Source organism: Staurois parvus, unplaced genomic scaffold (assembly GCF_062004578.1).
Source record: "Staurois parvus isolate SC_StPar_1 unplaced genomic scaffold, SC_StPar_1.0 ptg002372l, whole genome shotgun sequence".
In the NCBI taxonomy this organism is placed as follows: Eukaryota; Metazoa; Chordata; class Amphibia; order Anura; family Ranidae; genus Staurois; species Staurois parvus.
In genome coordinates this window covers 59,823-82,956 of record NW_028320168.1, presented here as the reverse complement: position 1 = coordinate 82,956, position 23,134 = coordinate 59,823, and the positions used below count along the sequence as shown (strand labels likewise).

The following is a 23,134-nucleotide window of genomic DNA, read 5'->3' as shown; positions in this document are numbered from 1 at the left end:
GAATTCTCACACAGGCCAGTAGAGCCCTTAGTGTCCTTCCAGCTGTGCTTGCAAATCCCGATTGGCAGCCCACAAATTCTGCAGCACCCGTACTTCCCTCATTCACTGCCCAACCCGGAATTCAGGTGGTAACAGCAAATGTAACTACTCCCCTAGATTTTTTTGGAGCTGTTTTTTACTGATGATTTGTATAATTTGATTCTGGACCAAAGCAATTTATACGCATAGCAATTTATCGCCGCTAACCCAAATTCAAACTTTGCCAGACCATTCTCATGGAAACCTATTATGGTTTTCAAATTTAAAACGTTTTGGGCCTAATCCTCAACATGGGCATTATTAAATAAAATTAATTGCGGTTGTATTGGTCCATAGACCCAGTTCATCATATGCCCGTGTTCTCTGCTGCCATGGCCCGGCAAAGATATGAGAATACACTCTGTCGTCCTCGTGTGACCCTGAATATGACCGATTCCACAAAATTCAGCACACGTAAATCACTTTAACCAGAATGAGTTATGAGAATGAGTCCCTCATTCGTTTTTCTGTCCGCCCTGCATTCAAACAATTTCTCCCCAGAAAGCGTGCCAGATATGGGGTCAAGATGTATAAGACCTGTGAGAGGGCAACAGGCTATACATGTAATTTTCAGATGGATAAGAGAAAAGATGGAGCCCCCCCAAAAGCCCAGACTAAAAAAGTGTCTATATATTTATTTCAGTTGGCTCTATATAACTCTTTTGTGCTTTAAAAAGCAACTGGACGAAGTGGATCCTTCCTAAAATTCCAGGAAGAGATCATCATGGCCCTTTTGTATGCAGAAGGTGCCATGGCCCAAACCCCCAGCACAGATGCAGTTAGCCGGCTGTATGAGAGGCATTTTCCTGATGCCATTCCTGGTACCTCAAGCCAAAGGTCACCCCAAAAAAGGCACAGAATTAGGCTTGACACCCACTTTTTTCATCCCTCCTGTCCTGGCCAACCTGGTCTCTGCCTCAAGGACTGCTTCTGTTGCTACCACAAACTAGTGGAGTATTAGTGTAGGGTACAGCACAGTCTGGGGCACATATTTAAACAGGGTCTTGAAAGATGTTAGGTAGTCAGGAAACTGCTTACTGCATTTTGAGAGATCCTAAAATCTAGAATATTTAAGTTTACAAAAAAAAAGGTAAACAAACAAAAATAGTAGTCATTTTATTGAGTTACTGTTCTGTTGTTACTGTTTTATTGTTAACCGTTGTTGTTTTCTTTGCAGGAATGCCACTCAACTGCAGCACCTGTTTATTGTGACAGCAACAGGGTGTGCTCCCAGAATATACGCCAGTGTGTGCAGCACTGCTGGATGAGATATTTTCATCCATAGGTAAAAAGAATACATATGCCCAAGCATGGGGGCCTGTGGTGGCCAGTGGATGGATCGCTCCTATATTTCAGCATATTTTGTTTTTCATTTTTTGGCACAGATTTCAATAACAAATGTTGTTTTATTGAGTTTCTATTTTATTGGTACTGTTTTATTGTTAACCGCTGTTGCTTTCTTTGCAGGAATGCCATTCAGCTGCAGCACCAATCTGTTTATTCTGACAGCAACAGGGTGTGCTCTCGGAATATACATCAGTGCGTGCACTGCTGCTGGATGAGATTTCTCATCCACAGCTAAAAAAAAGAACATATATTCCCAAGCATGGGGGCCTGGGGTGGCCAGTGGGTGGATGGCCCCTATTCTTCGGCATATATTTGAAAAAAAAAATTTGGTCAGAAATTTCTTCATCCACATCGATCAATGTGACTAGAGGAATCTGTTAGGTTCTTTTTTTTTTTTTTTTTTTGTTCAGCCCGTGCGCTGATTGAAAATAAAAGAACATTTAATGTATGCCCAAAATTAAAAGTGATTGGATGCAGGGCACTATATTGTAATGGAGGGCATACCACACTTTTCTTGCAGAGATTTCTTCTCTTTCATTCAGCCCACAGGCTGCATAAATAAATAAGAACACAGAATATATCCCCAATATGGACCAGTGATGTATTGGTACATCGCTAGACTTTGAGTGGTTATACCAGGATGATGCCTGCAGCTACAGGCATTATTCTGATATTGTTTTATTCAGCTTTTTTGCTTTTACAAGCAGGGGAAGGAGATGCCCCCCACTCCTGCTGCCTTCCACAGACGGACGAAGCCATGAATCCCTGTGGAGATACGCATTGGGGAGGGGCAGTGACATCACCATGCATCCTTACACGGCGAGCACTGGTAGTGTATGCGAGCACACCCGAGAGGCTGCTCTTCACCGCTTAAAGTGGCTATTATACAAAGTGCAGATTGTTTTTAATTAATGTGAGTGCATATTGAGCGCATATTAAAGTGTTTATTTTTATCAACGATAAAGCACTATGCACTTTTCTCTGTTTACATGATCTGTATGAGGAATACTTAAAGAGCTGGATCAAGGAAAGGTCTGAGGAGGGAGAGATCCATATGACCATTCAGGCTTACATAGTAGCCCTCTATCTGCAACCTTCACCTGCATCACCTCAGGCTGATTGGAAGGAGAGCACACAGATATTTCATCCCTGCTGAACTCTGCACTAAGTTTGTTTTGAGTTTTTTGCACAAAATTCATTGTATTTTTACCTTTTATTTATTTTCCTCATTTTTCAATTTTTATTTTTGATATTTATTTATTAATTGGATTATTTATTTAACCTCCTTGGCGGTATTCCCGAGTGTAGCTCGGGGTAACATTTCAGTACCAAGAGCGGTAACCCCGAGCTACACTCCGGAATACCTTGCGGCACTGCTCCGGCATTTGTTCTTCACTTACCTTACCCTGCGCTCCCACGATGTGTCCCCTGCAGCGTCCCCGGCCATCTCCTTCGGCCATCTCCTTCGGCCGATGCCGGCATCTGGCTTCTGTGTCCTGTCCCTGTGACGTCGGGACGTACGGGCGCCGGCGGCGGGAAATTTAAAAATTTTAAATAATGTCATTTTTTTTTTTACATTTTACATAGTAAAACATTGCTGTCTCAACCAATTTCACATACATTTTGTCCCTAGTGCTTTGTCCGGCGCCCCGCCTGCATTTTGTCTGTTCTTTCTGCCTGGAAACTGAGAAACGTCCATGGCGTCCAAAAAGTGTCCCTTTAGGTCAAAAGCGGTTTAGACCGGCTAGAGAACAGCGATAGTAAATCAGAACCACTTGCAGAATTGAGTGATAATGATTTGTGGGGGAAATTCGTCATCAGGCACTGAAAACGATTTTGCGACTGAGCTCAGCAATGTGCGAACTTGGCGCTATATTTCAAATTTCAGTGTTTTTGGTTTGATTATATTATTGAATTAAATGTATTATTATTATATTATTATTTTTTATGATTATTTATTAAATTATAATTTATGATTTCGTGTTTCAAATTTTATCCTCCCCGGGATGTTTACTAGACTCTTGTTCGGACAGATTTCAGTGAGTTATTCCTAAATATTACAGCCTACAATAAAAAAACTACATATTTCCATGCAAAATAATAGTACCGCTTTCAGCACCAAAAATCTGAATTAATCATACCGCCAGGGAGGTTAATCATCGAAGGACACAAATTTTAATAATTTTGCACAGACTTTTATTTTTTATATATTTTTTTTTTAATCACCAATTTGGATATATATTTTTTCAATTCATTTATTCAATATTATCAACACATGTTTGGGTATTGATTGGCATTACAATCATGTATGGTTACACATAAGAGATCATGCAGCTATTAGAGATTTAATTCAAATACAAATTTTATACTATATACAGGTAATAGGTCTTGATAGAGCGCGGCATCTATATTTTGTTCCTTTGTAAGCAAGCGTTGGCTCCGTGTCCGTACGTAAACAGCGATTGCATGATGCATGTGAGGTATCGCCACGAACATCAGATTGAGGGCAGTAATTCTAGATCTAGACCCCCTGTGTAAATCTAAAGTGGTAGCCTGTAAAGGCTTTTAAAGCGTCGCCTCTGGATATTAAAAATGTATGTAGTTTTTCATTGTTGCACGGGGTGTGCGCAGTTTAAAAGCATGTCATGTTTGGTATCTATTTATTTGTCATAACATCATATTTTATATTTTACAAAACAATTGGCCAATATATTGTGTTTTTGTGCATTCAAATTAAAAAAAATGTATTTGTTTAAGAAAAATTGCATTTGAAAAATCGCTGCGCAAGTGACATAAAAACTTACAACACCCACTATTTTATTCTCTTGTGCTTTTGCTTTAAAAAATATATAATGTTTGGGAGTTCAAAGTAATTTTCTAGCAAAAAATACAGATTTTTTTCATGTGAACAAAAAGTGTCAGAAAAGGTCTTCAAATGGATAGAAGAGTGAGTGATGTGCAGCAGAGGCTTCTAATGCTGGGCATAAAATGCCAGGATAACACCCCCCCCCCCCATGACTCCTTCTTGCCAAGTAGACACCCCAAACAATTTTCTGAGAGGCATGTTGAGTCAATTGAAGAATTTATTTTTCACCACAAGTTTTTGTGTTAAAAAAAAAAAAAAAGTTTTTGTAATTTTTCCAAAAACCTGTGGTAAAAACTAAAGTATTCAATTGACTCAACATGCCTCTCAGTAAATAGTCTGGGGTGTCTACTGTCCAAAAGGAGGTCATTTGGGGGGGTGTGGTGCTGTCCTGGAATTCCAAAGCATCTGAAATTGTGATAGGTAGTGAGGAAGTTAAATGAGGAATTTACGCACCATCAGGCTTTCAAAGTAGTCATTGGATTTCAGGCTCCTGTGTGCGGCTAGGCTGCCAAAAAGTCTCCCACATGTGGTATCCCCATACTCAGGAGAAGTAGTAGAATATATATTGGGGTGTAATTCCAAATATACCCATGGCATGTGTGAGCAATAAACCATTTAAATGACAACTTTGTGTGAATAAAAAAAAAATTCCAAAAACTTGTGGAAAAAAAAAAATCTTTCATGGACTCAACATGTCTCCCAGCAAATAGCTTAGGGTGTCTACTTTCTGAAAAGGGGTCATTTGGGGGTGTTTGTACTGTCCTGGCATTTTAGCGGCTCAAGAAATGTGATAGGCAGTCAAAAATTTAATTTATGTACAGCATTACATGAGCACGCAATTGTCAGTTAAACTAGCGTAGTGCTGTGTAGCACAAAATGGTGTAAATTCCAGTATGTATACCATATTTTGTAGATGCTATATCTTTAACACAAACCAATTAATATAAACTTATTGGGATTTTTTTTTTACCAAAGACGTAGTAAAATAAATTTTGGCCCAAATTTATGATGAAATTTGAATTTATTGGATAATTTTTATAACCAAAATGAGAAATTATCAGGATTTTTTTTTTTAATTATAACCTTTACAATCACATTAACCACCTCAATACCGGACACTTTCGCTGCCCAGACCAATTTTCAGCTTTCAGAGCTGCCACACTTTGAATGACAATTACTCTGAAATGCAAAACTGTATCCAAATCAAATTTTCATAATTTTTGTGTGACAGAGCTTTCTGTTGGTGGTATTTAATCACCACTGTGTTTTTTATTTTTTGCTAAATAAACAAAAAAACTTAAAATTTTGGGGAAAAAAACATTTTTCTTTATTTCTCTTATAAAATGTTGCAAATAAATGATATTTGTTCATAGATTTAGGATACTGCTGCATTTCTTTGGTAACAATAACCCAAATCAGTGTATAATGTTTAGTCTGTAGAAAAGTGATTTCTTTTTGGAAAGTATACAATCCAATGTGTTTAGTAAAAGGCATGGCAAATTTTTTGAAGTTGTAATTTTATTTTATTTTTATTCATGTTATTTTTTTTATTTTACATACTGTCTCCGGCGCAGTATAGCATTGTCATGTAACTGGCATGGAGATGATCAAGGACACTGACTGGTGACAGTACGTAGATAGTGAAAAAATATGAAGTCTTTTTTTTATATTTAGCAAAAAATAAAAAACACAGCGGTGATTGTGACGGGCGCGGCGTCAGACCCCAGCCCTTCTCACTAACTTTTCACTGAAGGACCAGCCAATCTAAGACCGCGCTGCCACTTGCGTAACAATGCCACTCTCAGTTGCGCCTGCACAAAGATTTTCCAGCTCGATGGACCACAATCCAAGTCCAAGTGTCCGAACAAAAGGGTGCCTTTTCTCCCAAAGATGGTTCCTGGTCTTAAAAGGGAGAATCTCTTCTTCTCTCTCCAGGCATGGCAGCCTTTTTTCTTATGTCCCAACAGGGTGCCAAGGATCAATCGCCTCATTTGGGGAGGGGTGTTAGATGGGGGCTAAGGCTATGACCAAATCCCTCTCAAGTTTTTACCATGGTCAATAACCTTCAATAGGTACAGGTAGCATCCTAGCCACTGGCAGATTAATATGCAGAATCATATTTCAAACGTCCAGATATCAAATATGGCATATCCTGCTGTGACGGATAAAAAGATATTGCTTTCTACTCTCTTGTAGACGCTACATAGGGATGTAAGGTGTCAGGTGACTCGTATTAAAATGACCTATCTGAATATATGCTTTATTTTAATGTGCCCTGTTCCTCTTGAAGTTTTATGAATTTGTATGAAAAGTGATTCAAGTGGGATGTACGTTTTATGGCCACTCTGAGGTAAGGCTTACATGTCAAGGGACCGACTGAGTTATAGTTTTACGACCGGGCAGATGAAAGTGTTTGTCAGACCTTCTGGCACCAGGCTTAATTGGGGTTACAACCATGAAGCTTATCCAGCTGTGCTTTATGCACTTGCGACCCTAGTGCACACACACAGACCACATTCCATTCAAAGAGGGAGGGGGGACTGGAGGGAGTGAGAATGACATTTGTACAGTATGATACAAATATGGTTGTCATTGTCCATATAGCTAAGCGCACAATTATCACAGTGATTAAATAGCACCAACACAAAGCTCTATCTGTCTCACAAAAATGATGAAAATTTCATTTGGGTACAGTTTTGCATTTCAGAGTAATTGTCATTCAAAGTGTGGCAGCTCTGAAAGCTGAAAATTGGCCTGGGTAGTGAAAGTGTACGGTATTGATGTGGTTAATGTGATTGTAAAGGTTATAATTAAAAAAAAAAAAAATTTAAACCCCCGATAATTTCTCATTTTGATTATAAAAAAATATCCAATAAATTTAATATTTGAACTTTTTGGTAATAAATACTCATACTAACTTTTCTTCTGCAGATTAGGAGAGATTGGAGGCATTGGAATGGCGGATGAAGGGATGGACATGGAAGCTCCAGGTAATAAAACAGTTATGGAATGAGGATTGGGATTGTAATGGAATGGGAATTAGGATGGTAATGGGACAGGGATTGGGATGGTAATAGGACGGGGAATGGGACAGTAATTGGATGGGGAATAGAACAGTGATGGGACAGGGAATGGGATGGTAATGGGATGGCAATAGGACAGGAATTGGTCTATCAATGGGATACAAAATGGGACAGAAATACTGTACAATGGGGAATAAGACAGTAATGGGATTGGAGAATAGAACAGTAATGGGACAAAGATTGGGATGATAATAGGACAGGAATTGCAATAGTAAATGAACATGGATTGGAATAGTAATAGTATAGGGATTGAGATGGTAGTGGAACAGGGAATGGGACCATAATGGAACAGAGATTGGGATAATAATGGGGCGGGCACTGGGATGGTAATAGTACAGGGATTGCCGTTGTAATAGGATGGGGAATGGGACAGTAATGGGATGGGGAATGGGATTGTAATGGGACAGAGAATGGGATGGGGATTGGAATGGCAAAAGGACAAGGATTGGTAAAGTAATGTGATGATAATGGAACAGGGATTAGGATGGTAATAGGACAGGGATTGGAATGGTAATAGGAAGGGGAATGGGAAGATAATGGCATGGGGACTGAGATTGTAATGGAAAATGTATTGGGATGGTAATGCAGCAGGGACTGGGATGGTAATAGGACAGGGATTGGGATGGTAATAGGAAAGGGAATGGGACAGTAATGGGATGGAAAATAGAACAGTAATGGAACAGGGATTGGGATGATAATGGGATGGGAATGGCAATAGGACAATGATTGGTATAGTATTGGGATGTAAAATGGGATGGTAATTGGACAGGGATTGCAATGGCAAATGAAAAGGGATTGGGATGTAGTGGGACAGAAATGGAACCATAATGAGATGGGAATGGAAAGGAAATGGGATGAGGACTGAAATTATAATGGTACACAGATTGGAATGGTAGTAGGAAAGGGACTGGGATAGTAATAGGATGGTAATGAGACTGGGATTGGTATGGTAATATTATGGGGAATAGGATGATAATGAGATGGGGATTGGAATGGTAATAGGACATGGACTGGGATGGCAATTGGGCAGGGATTGTAATGGCAAATGGACATGGATTGGGATGGTAATGGGACAGGGATTGGGATGGTAATAGGATAGGGAATGGCAATAAGACATGGATTGGTATAGTAATGGGATGGTAATTGGACAGGGATTGCGATGGCAAATGAACAGGGATTGGGATAGTAATGGGGAAGAGCATGGTACCACAATGGGATGACAATGAGACATTTATGGGATGGGAAATTGGAAGGTAAAGCAATGGGGATTGAGATCATAATGGTATGCAGATTGGAATGTTAGTAAGAAAGGGATTGGTATGGTAATAGGACAGGGAACTGGACAGTAATGGGATGGAAATTGGGATGGTAATGGGACATGGATTGGTATAATAATTGGAAGGAATATGGGGATGGGGATTAGGATGGTAATGGGACAAGGACTGGGATGGTAATTGGACAGTGCTTGAGATGGTAATGAGACAGGGAATGGGACCATAATGGGACAGGGATCGGGATGGTAATGAGACTGTAATAGCACAGGGAATGGGAATGTAATGGAATTGGGACTGAGATCCTAATGGGACGTGTATTGGGATGGTAATGGGGCAGGGAGTGGGATCGTAATTGGATGGCAATAGGACAAAGATTGATGTAGTAATGGAATGGAAAAAGTGATGGTGTCAGGGATCGTCCCCTCGCCGATGCACATCTATGCACCGGTGCCGGATCCCTGTCAGCCGTGGCGGTGCGAGTGCACATGCGCTGGAGCGTGCAGTTACACGCATGCGCACTGGTGTGCATGTCATCGCAAGGCGGGCTATTTAAATAACCAACACAGTTTAGCCTGTGCCTTCTGGTCTACAATGTCCTGTACTTCATAACCTGAGTCTGTTACCTGTACCTGATCTGACCCTGACTAAGAAAGAACTCCGCCTGCACCGACCCGGCTTATCCTTGACTATCCGCTTGCCTGGACCCTTGTTCCTGATCCACTCGATTGATCCTGACACGGCTTGTCCGACACTGCTGCACCTACGCTCCTGCATCCGCACCTGGCCTGTATTCTGGTTGCTGCCATACCTACCTGCTGCTGCACCTATGTTCCTGCATCTGCACCTGGCCTGTATCCTGGTTGCCGCCATACCTACCTGCTGCTGTACCTACGCTCCTGCATCCACACCTGGCCTGCAACTGGATCTCCGGGTCATCACCTGCCTACAGTCATCTCAAGACCCACCTCTGTCGCCACTATCAGGAGCTCCAAGCGGGAGTAGTAAGAGGACGCCTCCTCTCCACGTCAGGCTCCCCAACCAGGTATGTGACAGATGGTAGTGGGACAAGAAATGTAATTGCAAGTGAGTAAAAATTAGGGTGGCATTAGAACAGGGAATGGGAGCATATTTTTACAGGGAATGAGATGGGGAAAAGGGAGTGACAGTAATGTGATGGAGATTGATATTGTAAAGATTAATTGGGCTGGATATGGGGCAGGGATTGAGATGGTATTAGGGAGGAGATTGGGGTGATAATATTACAGGGATTGGGATGGCAATATTACAGGAATTGGGATGGTAGTGGGGCAGGGATTTGAATGTTAATGTCACAGGTATTGGGATAGTAATAGGAAAAGATTTTGGATGGTACTTGGATAGGGATTGGAATGATAATGGGATGGGGTTGGGATGGGTATTGGAATGGAAGTGGGATGGGGGTTAGGCCAGGGATTTTCATGGTATAAGGCAGGGGTTGTGATGGTAATGGGAGAGTGAATAAATTATTAATGTAATACCAGAGGGCGAAGCAGCACAAGGAATTAATCAATTGTACTGTAGCACTCATGTGCTGGCAAGAGGCATACAGATAGGTGGAGAGAGCAGAGGGACAGAGAGATGGGCACATCAGTCTTTCCTCCCACTTTACAATCATAGACTGGGGGAAGGACAAGACCTGTGAGTATCCGAAGTTCAGAAAAAGTGAAAGTGGATCCTAGGTATATAAAAGGTAAATTCTATGACCATGGTCATCCTACTACTATATACAAACTGTTTGTACCTCTTCAGTTGATAAAATAATCTTTTAGGCTTTAACGTTGTTTAATTTTAAGATGATTTTGTACAAACAGTTGAACGGTTTCCTCAAATCTTCAGCACCAAACAGACCTGTGTATGAAGGGGCTTCCTACCCCCTGGCAATGAGTACTATTCCTACATTTCCTACATGTGTTCCTTTTGTATGCAATGTATGCAATTTGTAGGTAAAAAGACCTATTTTTGCAGCCGTAGTAAAGGTAACATTGCCCAACATCTGATCCTAGGAGAAGAACATTCGTCCAGAAGAGTTAAGGAATATTTAGTCAGTAGAGAGTATAGCCTAATACTATAGGTAAGAATAATCGACTGGAGGAGGAAATAATATGGGGGAAACCTCAGCTCTGTGTACAGTCTATGACCATTTTTGTGCGAATGATCGAATTAATGGGTGTTTGACCAAGCAAACCTCCATCTGCAGTGGGAAGTGAAACATTTGGTAGTACTATTGCCCCTGCTAAATAGGAATCAGCACTGACTGGCATTCCAACAACCAGTGAATCATCTCCCCGGCACGTTCAGCTGTCAGCTGGACATTCTGGCTTGACAGGTGAGTGCCCACAAAGAGGCGGGGACAGTGTAAAAAAAATTATGTTTGTTACCCCCTCAAAATTCATACCAGCCCCTTCAGGTCTGGCTTTTATTGGGGAACCCACAAAAATGGCATGAGGTCTCCCCAAATTCCCTACCAGACCCTTCGTCTCTGATATGGACTTTAACCACTTCCTGTCCGGACACTTTTACCCCCTTCCTGCTTTCAGCGCTATCACACTTTGAATGACAATTGCGCGGTCATGCAACACTGTACCGATATGAATTTTTTACCATTTTTTTGAGACAGATAAAGCTTTATTTTGGTGGTATTTATTCACCACTGGGATTTTTATTTTTTTTGCTATGTAAATGAAAAGTCCAAAAATGTTGAAAAAAAGTGTTTTTCTTATAAAATTTTGCAAATAAATAATCTTTCATCATAAATCTCGGCCGAAATGTATTCCATTTATCTTTTTAGTAAAAAAAAAAAAAAAGCCAAGTTAGTTTATAACCAAAAATTAATTTTAAAATAATAATTGATAAAAATTAACAATTAAGAATTTTAAAATTTTTTTTTACATTTTTATTTTATTTTTTTATATTATTATTTGTTTTTTTTTTGGTTGTTTTTTTTACATACTGTCACCCTAGCAGTACAGTGTCACCATGGTGACACTGTACTACTTGTGGGGGGTGATGAAGATTTTTTTTTTTTTTTACAGTGATTGCTTTTACACCCATATAGGAATTAAAAGCAATAATTTCTCCTTCTCTCTGTCTGCATTCTTGCAGCCATTGAGAAATACTGAGAGAGCTATGATTGTTCACAGCTTGTAACATAGTACAAGGCTGTTGTGAATAGCCTTGTACCATGTGACTTCTGTGATCATTCACAGATTTCACACGTAGTAAGCAATGATGTCACAAGTGACATCTTGCTTACTACTTTTGGCCAATCAGTGATCACATGATCAGGATCCCGTCCGACGATCGGTGTTTCACTGTGTTCTAGCGCACAGCTAGAAATGGCGGGTACCGTTTATGAACGGCAACTCGCCCCTGGAGTGCCACCGTCCTGCCGTTTATAAACAGCAGGCGGACGGCAAGTGGTTAAGGGGGAATCCCACACAAAAACAAGAGAACAAAAGCATGGGGTCCCCACCAATATCTATACCAGACCCTTTTCCAAGCATGCAGCCAGAAGAGTAATAGGACCATCGTATATCATACTAGGCCACATGCTCTCATTTTGGGAAGTAACTTGTTAATGAGGACAAGGACCTTTTTCCCACAACCCTGGCCCAGTGGTTGTGGAAGTCTGGAGGTGGAGGGCTTACTGAAATCTGGAGGCACCCTTAACCACCTCCCGTCCGGCTGTTGTATATAAACGGCCGAACGGTGGCAGTGCAGGGGCGGGTGGCCATTTATAAACGGCCTCCCCTCCCCCTGCTTGTGCGCACTCTTTGGGAGCACGCAGCACCATGATCTAGACACAGTGGAACACCGATATTCATACGGGACCTCTGTGCGAGGTCCCGATCATGTGATCACTGATTGGCCAATCAGTGATCACATGCAGAGTAGTAAGATGTCACTTCTGAAATCATTGCTTACTACGTGTGAAATCTGTGAATGATCACAGAGGTCACATGGTACAGGGCTATTCACAACAGCCTTATACCATGTGACAAGCTGTGACCAATCACAGCTCACACAGTATTTCTCAACGGCTGCAAGAATGCAGTCAGAGAGAAGGAGAAATAATTGCTTTTACGGCCTTTATGGGTGTAAAAGCAATCAGTGTAAAAAAAAAATCTTCATCACCCCCCACAAGTAGTACAGTGTCACCATGGTACCAAATTGCGGGTTTTCGCGGCCACGACTGTCAATCACTGGGTCCAGGCCTGTGATTCCCCGTCGGCACCCGGCAATCTCCAAGGAATACAGTTCCCTCCCCTGTCAGCTCCTGCACACTGCTTTCTATGGCTCTTCATAGCAGTGAGATTACAGTGAAACACAAACACAGCCCCCTAGTAAAACAGCATGCAGTTAACCCTTTGATCGTCCTTCCTGTTAACCCCCTCCTGCCCAGTGCCATTAGTACAGTGTCAGTGCTTTTTATTAGCACTGATCACTGTATTGGTGTCACTGGGGATGTCAGTGACACCAAGTCAGTCCCCCCCCCCCCCAGTCTCAGAATGCCCGCCGCAGTCCCGCTATAAGTCGCTGATCGTCGCCATTATTGGTAAAAAAAAAAAATCCCAGTATCTATACCGCCATTTGTAAACATTATAACTTTCACATAAACCAATTAACTTACATGTATTTTTTTTTAGCAAGCAGAATACATTTTGACCTAAATTTATGACAAAATTAGATTTTTTAAAATATTTTTATTGGACATATTTAATAACAAAAAGTCAAAAATATTGCTTTTTTCTCAAAATTGTCAGTATTTTCTTTATTGTAACCCCAAAAAACCAAAAAACGCAGAGATGATCAGCTAACATCAAAAGAAAACTTCATTTGTGGTCAAAAAAGGAAGTAAATTTCATGTGGGCGCAGCGTTGCATGATTGCACAATTTTCAGTTAAAGTAATGCAGCGCTGTATCGCAAAAAATGGCTTGGTCATTAAGAGGGGTAAATCCTCTGGAGGGCAAGTGGTTAAGATGTTATGTGTTTACTGTCAAGTCTATTTCTCCCATTGTTAATTGAGTTAATTGAATCACCTATTGTTACTGTCTGTTGACTAGTCCTCCTGGAGGTTCATTCATGATGGAATTAGTCTTGTGTCAACTTTACCTAGTTACCTAATCAATGGGGGATGTTTATACCAATGTATAATGTTTGTTTTTATTGTTCATGTGGGGACGGCCTGTATTTCTGAAGTGTATAAAAACCTGCATTTCTGTTCAATAAAGAGTTCCAGTTGTACCTAAGCTAGTGCCGTCTAGTTGTTGGGAGCAATGCCCAGCTATAATACCTTGGCCTGTGTCCCAGGTGAGGAAGCCGTTCTCTGATGGACGCAGCCGAGCAGGGTGCCAGACGGTCCGTCACAGACGTGGTCTGGTTGGAGCCCGGGCTGAGAATGCCCCACACCTTCTTATGGGGTTTTTCAGAGATGTGCGACTTCCAGGACTTCTCCCTGAGCAAGACGCTGTCACATTCAACAGTGGTAGTAATACCAAGGCAAAATTTCTAATTTCCCACTGCAGCTTGAGGTTTCCTTGGCCAAACACCCATTTGTTCAGCTGTTCCTACAGGATTCACTTCATTGGCGCATACGCTTTGCATATCTTGCCGAGGCCTCCCGCATATTATTTCCTCTTCTGGTCGAATATTTTAGCCTATAGTGTTTTGGCTTTGTTTCTCCACTGATCAAATGTCTTTATCGCCTCTGGTTAAACTCTTACACATGACTAATGTTGGTTGAATGTTGGATGGAGAAGGAGGAGGATTCCTTGTCTCTTGATCTTAAACATCCAGATGAGGCTGCAGATCTCAAACTGTTGTACCTTCTGTAGATTTCAACATTACTATCAAATGTGGTAGTCAATACAATCCCAAAATTCTGCTTTCAAAGGTGTCAATTAAAATGTTTTTCACTGTATTTATTATTGGGTGGATACATTATGCATTTTTAAACAAACAAATATTATTACTTGACTTTAAGGCAGGCCATGCATTATGCAATTTTCTTTCCTTGAAGCAAAAAGAAAGAGAATTGCTTAATTCCTCCTGCAACACTATTGTGTTCTGCTGACACTGGCACTTCCCCACTGGCAGAATACAATATCCCCCAGCAGTGATCACAAGAAAAAAGCCCAGCAGGCTGGTTGTACTGAAGTCGATCAACCAACCTGCCAATGATGGATCAAATGTTATCCGGTTCCTGCTTAACTGGGCTTAAGTCTCATAGCTTTAAAGCATATTGCCTTTGTTTTGCAGCCCTGTCTGAAGAGCCTCAAGAGACAGCAAGAGATGATGAGACTCCTCCTGAAAAAATAGAGCTTGGCAAAAAAGACAAAGAAGTTGGACCCAAACCAACAGAAACAGAGCTTGGCAAGAAGCTTAAAGAATTTGCACTCAAACCAGAAAAATGGGTGCCACATTTCCAGCAACTCCTAGGGGTAGAAGCCACAGAGGCTTTGCAATATCTGGGTACTGAGGACTACCTTAAGCTTGAAAAGAACACAGAACATCCTTGGGAAAAACAAGCACTTCAGAAACTTTTGAATATAGAAGATCCTCACACTACCCAGAAGAAATTACTAAAGGAAGAGGCTGAACAGGGGGACAAAATCCAAGACGATGCCAAGAAAAAACTAAAAGAAAACCAAGACAAAGCCAAGGAAGGACTAAAGGAGATTAAAACAATGCATAAAGAAGCCAAAACTTGGACCCATAACATTGCTAAGTCAGCAGCTGAGAGCCTCCAGAAGCACAAAGGTAAATCTGTAAAAAACTCCAAACCACTCGAAGAAATGATTGAAAAATTACACAGAGATCTGACTGCAACAGGGGGATTACCTTCCAATGCTGCTAATCTATCAGATGCAGATGTTCTATACCAGGCATCTGGTGGACTTGCTTTGGAAGGAATTTACATGACAAAGAGGCAGGAGGATGTTCTAATGAAACGGGAAAGACTTCTTGATGTTCCAAGTGGCCTTGCTCTCACTGGTCCTCTGCAGCAGCCTGTGCTTAAGCAGAAAGAGTTCTCATCCTCTGATGAAGAGTCAAAATTTCAACAATCAATGGAGAAGTTGGGTTTCAGTATTACTGCTACAGCTAAATGTGGCTTCTGGGGGTTCCAAGCCGAAGCCAGTTTTGGCTACAACTCAACCAGTATGTCAGGGAAAAAGAGCGAGTCTCACACAGAACATGCTTACATCTCCACAACAAAATACTGCTACATTCCACTGGCCTCCTGCTATATTCCCAAAGAGAAGCTCCATCTCTCTCCAGCAGCCCTTGAAGAACTGAAATCTATTGAGGAACTTTTGGAATATTGCGATAAGGTAGATACATTTCTTGTGAAGGAACGATATAAAAAGTTCTTTAGCCAGTTCGGCTCTCATGTTAATCAAGGGCCACTTCAGTTTGGAGGAATATATTGGTGGACAGCTTCATCCCGAGGGTTTAAGCAGGAGATGATGGAAAAAGTTAAAGAGGAAACTACAAGGGCTTTAAATGCTTCATTGTATCTAAGTTGTCCCAGTTTTTATTCAGCATCAGGTGGTATTGATTTTACAATAACTGACACAAGACAATCCTCTTCCAAACAAGAGACTAAAACACTTGAGAAAAACATTGAACTATCTGTAACAAAAACTGGAGGACCACCAACAGTGGACTCTTTAAATGATTGGAAATCAGGTCTTCAAGCCAACAATAAGACCTGGAGTGTGATTGATCGTGGAATCAATCTCATTCCAGTCTGGGAAATAATACTGTTTAGCCACAATGAGGATTTTAAAAATGTTTATCAAGTAGCTACAGATCTAAAAAACATCTATGCATCTGCTACTGGTCTACACCACCATTTGCCAGTTGGTGAAAATGTTTCCACTGCTGTTTATGAAGCCAATTTATTTTTTTCACAACTTAAATCTTGGGAGGTTCATCCAACACAGCAGCAATTAAAGAGGTTGATTGATTTTAAACAGTATCTCAATGAAAAGACTGGGAACTACAATGTCTGGTTAAAGGTTTGCCTCCCTCATGAAGAATTAAGATGTTTCTTAGGAAGAGTTCAAGAATTTTACAGTCAAAGCTCTAGAGAAGATGAATCTGTCATTCGTTGCATGTTGAAATGTCTTCTTCAGAACATTGCATGTTCAAGTGTCAATGACGATTCATATGCACCTCTAATTGAATGGATTTACCATTCTAAGAAAGAGCAACACCTTCTTGACATCTCTGATTTTTCAGCTTTCATTGAATTGATGTCCCAGGCAAAAGAAGACCTAGAAGTTAATCCAACTGAAGATGGCGATGAGGACAATCAAGAAGCGACAACTAAACTTTCAGTTATTATTCTTTCTTATCTTCAATCCTTCTTAAAAACCTTGAGACGCATGGAACAAAAAGAAGAGGAGCTTTTGGTTGTTTGCGCTGCAAGCTGTGTGGGGTATTCATTGCAGAATCATTATTTCCAGCAGGATCTTGGGTGGCAAGAAGTCACCTTCTTGGTTGAAAAGATGCAGTATTTATTCAATGAATATAGGAATCTCAAAGATATCAAAGCTTACAGAGGGCAAGCCTTTATACTGGCAGCAGGACTAACATTGGGTGATGAGGACAGTAGGCTTAGGTCCCCTGCACAAAAAAAAGAATGTTACCATTTCATGTTGGAAAACTTAGGAAGTGCCCTGGAACCTGAGGTTTTGGCTGTTCTACAAAAGCATACCGAACCTTTTGATTTGAAGTCCTTAATTGCTGACTTGAACCATTTACAATTGGGAACTTTTGAAGCCATTGTCAACGATACTACAGAAAGCCTTGTAAACACATTAAAAACAATAATTGTACCAACAACTGAATCTCAAGACCAACCAATTATTACCACTGTAGAAACTACTACTGACAATCAAAATGTTCATAGTTTCATGGAAATATTGGGCCTTAAGCAATATTACCCTAAAGGTCTGAACAGAAGAAACTTTCATGTAGTTCACAAATCTCTTCAGATTCTTCCAGACAAGGAGCTTGAGCTCCCTCGGCAGTTTATGCAGATGCTGATGGGTTTAGATTATCGCTTTAGGTACCTTGTATGCAAGAACACTGATGTTGTTAACAATGCTGAAAATGTAAAGAACCCTGAAGAAGACATCAGCACGTTTGACACAGTTGATGAGCTATTTGATTTCTGTTCCAAAGAAGAGACGCACGTGGTTCAAACCGAGACAAAGGTGATACACCCCATGGACCTGTTGTTGGCCATCTACCACTGTGCAGATGACATGATGAGGCAGTATATTTTTACCAAGCTGTCCATGTGCCAGTTTGCACTGCCACTTATAGTTCCAAGGCCATATGACTCCATGATAGAAATACCTTTGTGGGCTTTCAGACAGGTCTATAAAAGTATTTTAGACACTGATGTGTCAGATGTTGGGAAACATAAAGAAAAGATGATCTGTCAAAGTGATTTTCCAGTCGTCTTTTTCACTCGGTTTGGAAACGCTCCATTTTCAAAATCCCAGATTTTAAACAATCTGCTGAGTAAGCACAAACATGACATATTCTTTCACAGAAACTGTGAAGGCAGTGTGAAAAATCGCATTTTGGTTGATGGACTTGCAGAGATCTTCTGGTTTTGCCCAAGTGGGAAGGACACAGACCAGTTTAAAAAGTTCACTGCCTTTGTTAACCTCCGTGGTGATGCCTGGAAATATACCAAGCAAGCTGCACTTTTACAAGAGATTTCTTCAGTAAATGTGATTCTTTTCTCAAAATCGGATAAAAATGAACAAGGTGGTGAATTGTTAAAAAAACTAAAAGAGAAACCACTGATTATTATCTCCCCAGACCGAGAGGTTTCTGTGAATGTAAACACAGAAAGCAAGCAGGTGATAATTGGCCTAAAAAACCAAAATGAAGCAAAAGTCTTGAAGGAACTCACTGATTCTCTTACCCGTTTGTTGTCTTTGTATTATAAGCCTTGCAGCCTTGAAATTTGTGCTGAAATAGGTCGACTGCATGGACTCTTAGTGGATGAAGACAGGGAGGAATGCACAGATGGCAAAATCCATGCTCAGAAGATTATGTCTCTTCTAAAACAAAAAGATCTTCTGGAGGCCAAGAATGAATTGTTACCTCTTTCAGGTCAACTCTGGCATTCCTGGTGCAAAAAAGACAAAGAGCTGACTCGACTACAGAACAAGATGAACCAAAGCATTGAGCAACACTCCAGCAATATTGAGATGGAGAAAAGGTTAATCAGGAAGAAACAGATAGAAAAAGCAAGTCACAATGAATTCATGAAAGCCTTCATCTCTCAATTAAGGTGTCCTTCAAAAACAACCAAACTGTTCTTCTTGCAGTGGCTAAAAATCTACATTGATGACTTATCCTGTGACCGTGTGATGGATCTACAGGATGATTACAACAGACTATGGAGTCAACTTCAATCAGAACAACTAGAGACCAAAGATTTGAAGAATACAGTACAGGAAGCCTTGGAGTCTCTCTCGGATCAGATGAATGCCTGTATGTTTGGTCTTGAGCATGTCCTTAGAGAAGTTGGACAGACATATGAAGCTCTCAATGACTTGCAGTATACAGATGACTGCTTCTATGAGCTGCCTAAAATTGCTGCTGACATGATGGTTTCTGGATACCCTATTGAGCTGATGGATGGGGATGCTTGCTATGTGCCCTTAAAATGGATAAAAGCTGTTCTAGAAGAATTAAAAAAAATCATAGGAGATAAGAAATTATTTGTACTATCTGTACTTGGGGTTCAGAGTTCTGGTAAATCAACTCTGCTGAACACCATGTTTGGTCTACAGTTTGCTGTCAGTGCCGGGAGATGTACTCGAGGAGCTTTCATGCAGCTTGTTGAAATTGCAGATGAGCTCCGAAAAGACTTGGGCATTGATTACATCTTGGTTATTGACACTGAAGGACTGAGAGCCATGGAACTATCCAGCAAAGTAACCTTGCATCATGACAATGAACTAGCAACGTTTGTCATAGGTGTGGGCAACATGACATTAATCAACGTCTTTGGTGAAAATCCTTCTGACATCAAAGATATTCTCCAAATTGCTGTCCAGGCATTTCTGAGAATGAAACGGGTAAAGCTCTCCTCAAGTTGTCTCTTTGTTCACCAAAATGTTGGAGACTTAGCCGCTAGAGATAAAAATATGAAAGGACGTCACAACCTTCAGATGGAACTAGACAAAATGACGGCTCTCGCAGCGGAACAAGAACAGTGCAACATTCAACGATTCACTGAGGTAATCAGATTTGATGCAAAAACACACATATATTATTTTGCTCATTTATGGGAAGGAAACCCTCCAATGGCTCCACCCAACCCATACTATAGCGAGGATGCTCAAAAAGTCAAAGATATTATACTGAGTAAGCAAAAAGATCCCCACAGCATTCTGAACATCTCAGAGCTCATTGTCCGTATAGAGGACCTTTGGTCAGCTTTGAGAAATGAGAACTTTGTGTTTAGTTTTAAAAACACCTTGGAAATTTCTGCCTACAACAAGGTGGAAAACAAATACAGAAATCTAACATGGCAGTTGAGACGAAGTTTTCTTGAATTCCAAACAAAACTGAACAACAAAATTAAGAAGGGTGAGATAAGCACTGTCAGCCAAACTGCTGTGGAGGAAGAGTTGACAAAAACATTTGACTCAATTAAAGAGGAATTTGAACAATTTTTTGATGAAGATAAGGACAAAGAAATACTGATTCAGTGGAAAGCCAACACAGAAAACAGATTCAAGTGTCTATATACAGAGCTTGTAGAAGACATCAAAAGGCAAGCAGTGGAACACATCAATCTGAAAAAGGGTCAAAGAAAAGTGGAGCAGAGGCAGACAGGATATGAGGAAGAGTTATTTAGGAAAAGTAAACAGCTGGCACTTGATGTTAAAAATGAAGGTCTAGATGAATCTCAACTAAGTGACCACTTCAACATGCTGTGGCAAGCATGGGTTGCTGAAATAATTGCCACTTCCCCACATACAGAAAAACCTAACATAATTGCTGAAGCAGAGGATGTCCTGTTGGGATATTTCAGGTATGAACGTAGTATGAATTCTAAACTCAAAAATTTCAGTAGGTGGACGTCATTCTCCATTGACTTGTCAAACCATGCTGTCGGTAAAACAAAATGGAAGGTAATGAACCACAAACCAGATGAATCTGATAGAAAACAAATCATGATAGTGTTTAAGAACCTTGTTGTAGATGTTAGTGATTATCTGGAGAAAAAAAGAAAAGAAAGGGTAGATTATAATCAGGCATACTTTCATGAGATAATAAATAAAGTGACTGACTCTGTTAACAGCATAAATTCTGACGCATCAAGACAATTTACAGTGACCAACGTATTCAAGTTTGATGTGTCTTTGCATCTCTTTGGCTTGGCAGTGCCCAAGTTTGAATCCATATATGAGACATTTCAAAGAGCCAACAATTTTGTTGTAACTCTTGAGGACAACCGTGAAGTGTTTTTCAATTGTTTCAAAATTTCTTGCCAAGGTGCTGCCTCCATCAAAACATTTTCTGACTTCCTGTGTTTGAAGATTGTGGATGCTATGCGTTCGGCATTGTATGATAGAACAACTCTGGCGATTGTCGATGAGATGACCTGTAACTTTCCAGCCTTTAGCGGTAATCGTTCCAAACTGGAAAATTACATTTTAATAGACTTGGCTGAGCAGGAAGACTTTGAGCAATACAGGGAATATATTCACTTCCCAAAGAGGTTTTTCAAAAGCTTTATTGAGAAATGTGTTAATGATTACTGTTTGGGCAAGAATTCCCAAAGAATGAAGAATTTCTTGCAGATCAGTCTTGATTATTTTCGCAAAAAAATTCTGGAGAGCATCATTGAATCCACCAAATTTGAGAATAAAAGCAGTGATGTGTCTAACTGGCTTGATGTCTTCTACAAACAAATTGAGGATCTTGTGAGTTTTTCAAGAGCAGATCTGAAGAGCATTGAGCACCAGGAGATCCAGGACATTCAGTTCTTTCGGGAAGTCTTGTGTACTGCTTGGGATACTGCCACTGAGAATTTTCAAAAAGAATTAGCAAGAATTAATTTTGACAGTTTTGAGAAGAAGCCTCATGAAATACTTATTGATCAACTTTGTGGCTGCTGGGAACAGTGCCCATTCTGCAAAGCAATATGCACCAATACAATCTCTGGCCATGATGGAGATCACTCTGTGGCTTTTCACCGTTCCCAGGCAATTAATGGCATGCCATGGGGGCATTCAAATGAATTTGTCACAGAAATATGTTCAAGCCTCGTTAGCTCGGATTCCTGCCTGGTCATAGACAGCGGAACTCAAATTCCTTACAAATTTTATAGAAAAATTGGCCCTAACTATGCAAACTGGAGCATCACTCCGGACACATCTTCTCAACTCTACTGGAAGTGGTATGTGTGCAAATTCCGTACAAATTTGGAAGATGACTATGGCTTGAAGTTTGAATGCAGAGGACAAATTCCACCTCAGTGGGAAAGTATCACTAAAGAAGATGTGATTGCCAGCTTGAGGGACCTTTAAAGTGTATCTATAACCAAAATTGTCTTGGATGGAGCAGATTATGATCAGAACCCGTCCATGTTTTCTTTTGCTATGAGTGTGTCCTATAGTCCTAAAAAATACTCACACAGTAGTTATAGGTGCGTCTTGGACTTACAAATGCATAAATAGTGTATAGAGTCAAATAGTACTATGCCTGATAAATGTATAAGTATAAATGCATAATAATCTTATAATGTCTTTTTAAAAGTTGAAATACAGATCTCCAGATGACTCCGTTAGGTGCCAGTGTTTATATAATCCTCAGGTGCGGTGCATGTGCCGATAAATGTATAAAATGCGCACTCACCAGATGCGCTAATAAAAAGCATGTTGTATCAAGTATTGTCCATCAGCCACAGGTCCCTTCTAAGGGTAGTCCGGGATATAGCCGGGGGTAGATGGCCTTCCTCTAGTGACAGGGTTGGAATAGCCAGTAAAGATAGTTCAACCTCTTCCAGGAGCTGGGACGTTCACTGGGGATCGCTAGGGGATTAAGGTGCTCAGTGCAGAGCGAAAGAATAGGGATAATCCCATAGTGTAGCAATTCTCAATGGTACTTTAATGGTAATCAGGAATAAATCCCCAAAAAAGTACAAATACTGTAGTATCGGGTAGGAGCAATATGATAACAATTGCGTACAAATAAAACTAACCAGCTGGTGTTATTAGGTGGCCGCCGGACCTCCGTGATCCGACGGCTTGACGTCAACGGCTTGCCGGGGCTCCTCCTTGGCGCGTTTCGTACTACATGTACTTTATCAAAAGGGGTATTCCTTAGTGCAGCTTGACGTCTTAAATGTGCCATTTATACCTTCTAATTTTTTTAAAAAGCGCCAAAAAATCATCGG

General features: G+C 40.6%; 1 protein-coding gene across 1 annotated transcript; it reads left to right on the top strand.

The window, feature by feature from the left end:
• Nucleotides 1–802: 802 nt before the first annotated feature.
• On the top strand, nucleotides 803–22,517 carry LOC149431156 (interferon-induced very large GTPase 1-like). Its single transcript, XM_089665851.1, has 3 exons — nucleotides 803–867; nucleotides 7,223–7,281; nucleotides 14,947–22,517. Exons 1-3 carry the CDS (start codon nucleotides 803–805, stop codon nucleotides 22,263–22,265), a joined length of 7,443 nt encoding a protein of 2,480 aa, XP_089521977.1. The 3' UTR covers nucleotides 22,266–22,517.
• The last annotated feature ends 617 nt before the right edge of the window (nucleotides 22,518–23,134 follow it).